The following is a 3,406-nucleotide window of genomic DNA, read 5'->3' as shown; positions in this document are numbered from 1 at the left end:
TCTGCATCCAGACAGGTAATCAGGGTGTTCATGTTTCTACTAACCGATGTCCCACCAGATAAAGTTACATCACCTGAAGGCGTCTGACTGAACCGTTATTTCCGATTTCCGATTTTACATAAACATTAAACAAATAAATGTTTAAGACGGGCCGGATATCAATGTAAAGTGTGTGTAATAAGTATAACAGGATATTCTGGAGACAGAAAGATGTGACTGAGAGTCTCAACTGGTTGACAAGGCGACGTCGAGCTTGGAGGTTTTCGACTGAGGACTTGGTAGTCCTGACTTTATTCACAAAGAGGAAACATTTTGAATAAAGTTTCTTTGCTCGTGCTCTCACAATATATTTTATAATGAAAAAGGAGCAGTAATTGTTTTGTGTTGATCAAGAAGTGAATCTAAAAAATTATGAGAAGTGTGATTTTGGTCGATATATTACAAATTCTTTATAAACGTTTTAACATGTTAATAAAAGCACATACAAAATGACAACCTGCATCAAGAGTATTATTCAAAAAATGATAATATAGATTTCCAAATGATAATGGTGTCTAAACATCTGCACAGAATAAAGATTCACTGTACGTCTCACTATTACCTCTTGTGAGATGAATTTAAAAGCCAATTAAAATTCATGTTAACTTATGTCTAGATGTAGCATTGGGTGTTTAAAGAGGATTGATGAATGGATGTGGCTGCAGCCAGCAGGAGTCTGTTTGGATATGAGAGCAGCTCTCAGCTCTAAAAGGACATGATGTGTTCAAAGGGAGGCTCCAGGACCAGATGATGATGCACGGATGAGAGTGAAAGTATTTATGACCAGAGCACCAACAGTGAGTCAGCATCACAGATAAACTGCCTGAAAAAGACCAAATGGAGACCAAATATGTTCCACTCGGTAGGTAAACTTACAACTTTTACACTATTTTAGTGTTTAAATAATTATGATTATTATAATTATAGAAATGTCAGTTCCAGATTAAATTTGCTAATACATTTCATCATCCACCTGTTTAACTGAGCTTTGATCAGTTGTATTTCTATAAGAGGGTTTGTCCATATTTTAAGTCTCTTGTTCTTTGTTCCGTAAATACATTTTACTTTATTATTAGTGAATGTAAAATATGTTCAGTTTACACATCCAGGATCGATACAGGAGATCATTCCTGACCACTGCAATCACTGTTCAATAGTTCAGCTCTGACCTGATCCATAACACATCAATAATTTTAAATAATGTTGTTTATTTTCCTTTAATATTTGTTCATAATGTGAATTTACAAAAAAAAAAAAAAATTTTTTTTTTACCACCTCTATTATTTATTCTGTCATTTTTATTGCTTTGCCTTGTACATGTATATGTTGCTGTTTAATAAAGTATCTATCTATCTATCTATCTATCTATCTATCTATCTATCTATCTATCTATCTATCTATCTATCTATCTATCTATCTATCTATCTATCTATCTATCTATCTATCTATCTATCTATCTATCTATCTATCTATCTATCTATCTATCTATCTATCTATCTATCTATCTATCTATCTATCTATCTATCTATCTATCTATCTATCTATCTATCTATCTATAAAATTTCCAGCATGTTTCAGTAGTTTTCTAACAAAGTATAATTGTAAATGAAGATCCAGTATTGGAGATAAATTCCCGTCATGACTTCAGTGTTATCCGTCGCAGCCACAACTCATCTGCTGCTCCACAGCTCCTCTTGGAGAATTTCTATTTGAGATAAAAGTGCTGAAAGGGACTTCACTCAGCCGGGAGACAGTTATCGTAGTTGAAATACATCATTATCTAGAGGGTAGTTTTATGGTTCTGACATGAGAATAGAAAACAGATATTTCAGAAAATGCTGGAATTGATGTCCACTTGGAAAAACTACTGTTTTTATGGAACCTTCACAGGATCAGTGATATTGTTTTATTTTATCCTTCAACAGATCGAGAGGAACACATCAGGATTGCCCTTGTTGGGAAAACTGGAGTTGGGAAGAGTGCAACAGGAAACACCATCTTACAAATAAAAGCTTTTAAATCCACGCTGTGTCCTTCTTCTGTAACATCAGAGTGTAAGAAGGAAACAGGAGAGTTTGATCGTCAAACACTGGCTGTGGTTGATACTCCAGGTCTGTTTGATACCAAGAAAAATGAAGAGGAGGTGAAGAGAGAGATCGCTAGATGCATCTCGTTTGTTTCTCCTGGTCCTCATGTGTTCCTGGTGGTGCTGCAGCTCAGCAGATTCACAAAAGAAGAACAAGATACAGTGAAAATCATCCAGAAGTTGTTGGGAAAGAAGTCAGCAGATTACACCATGGCCCTGTTCACCGGCGGAGATGACCTGGAGGAAGAGGGAGTCACTATTGAAGAATTCATTGGTAAACAGAAAAATCTTCGTGACTTCGTCGGTCAGTGTCGTGGAGGATATCACGCCTTTAACAACAGAAACAAGGATCCCTCTCAGGTCAGAGAGCTGCTGATGAAGATCAACTCGATGGTTCAGAGAAATGGAGGAAGATACTTCACCAATGAGATGTTTGAAGAGGCCAAGAAAGCCATAAGAGAAGAGATGGAACGACTTCAAAAGGGAAATCCTGATTTGGATGATGAAGAAGCAAGAAGACGGGCGGAGGAAAACAACCCGTTTGCTGCAGTGCTTTCCAGCGCTGCTGGTGGAAATGTGTTTGGTCCACTGGAAGCTGCAGTGAGAGCTTTAGTGGAAGCTATAACTGCGTTAATAATCGGGAAGAAATGTGTTATACAGTGATTATCAATATTAATGGGATCTGCCTTTTCACTTAACATATTATCCTCACTAACAGGCTGTTTTCTGTTCATTGTAGAGACGCAGGGCTTCTAAATTTAACTAATCGCTATTGATTATTCGTTAAGTGATTAACAACCAACTTTCAATGGAGCTGCTTGATGATTTAGTCTTAAAATTATGAGCTTAAAAGGTAGAACAATGAAATTTTGGCTTTATTTCCATGTACTTTATACATGTGTTCCATGTACTTTATGCGTTTATATTTTACAATAACAATAAACAAATCACAGGACAATCTGCATCCAGACAGTTATTCAGGGTGTTCATGTTTCTACTAACCGATGTCCCACCAGGAAAAGTTACGTCACCTGAAGGCGTCTGACTGAACCGTTATTTCAGATTTCAGATTTTACATAAACATTAAACAAATAAATGTTTAAGACGGGCCGGATATCAATATAAAGTGTGTGTAATATGTGTAACAGGATATTCTGGAGCCAGAAGGATGTGACTGAGAGTCTCAACTGATTTAAGAGGCGACATCGAGCTTGGAGGTTTTCGACTGAGGACTTGGTAGTCCTGACTTTATTCACAAAGAGGAAACATTTTGAATAAAGT

At 36.6% G+C, this 3,406-nt stretch overlaps 1 protein-coding gene across 1 annotated transcript; it reads left to right on the top strand.

Annotated features, from left to right (window-relative positions):
• Positions 1-844: 844 nt before the first annotated feature.
• LOC138213591 (GTPase IMAP family member 4-like) lies at positions 845-3,083 on the top strand. Its single transcript, XM_069174815.1, has 2 exons — positions 845-901; positions 1,965-3,083. Exons 1-2 carry the CDS (start codon positions 877-879, stop codon positions 2,786-2,788), a joined length of 849 nt encoding a protein of 282 aa, XP_069030916.1. The 5' UTR covers positions 845-876; the 3' UTR covers positions 2,789-3,083.
• The last annotated feature ends 323 nt before the right edge of the window (positions 3,084-3,406 follow it).

The sequence above is a fragment of the Embiotoca jacksoni genome, unplaced genomic scaffold (assembly GCF_022577435.1).
Source record: "Embiotoca jacksoni isolate LCO1_2020_lvr unplaced genomic scaffold, fEmbJac1.0.p SCAF_62, whole genome shotgun sequence".
In the NCBI taxonomy this organism is placed as follows: Eukaryota; Metazoa; Chordata; class Actinopteri; family Embiotocidae; genus Embiotoca; species Embiotoca jacksoni.
Note: the sequence above shows the minus strand (reverse complement) of the source record. Positions and strands in the feature narration are given on the sequence as shown.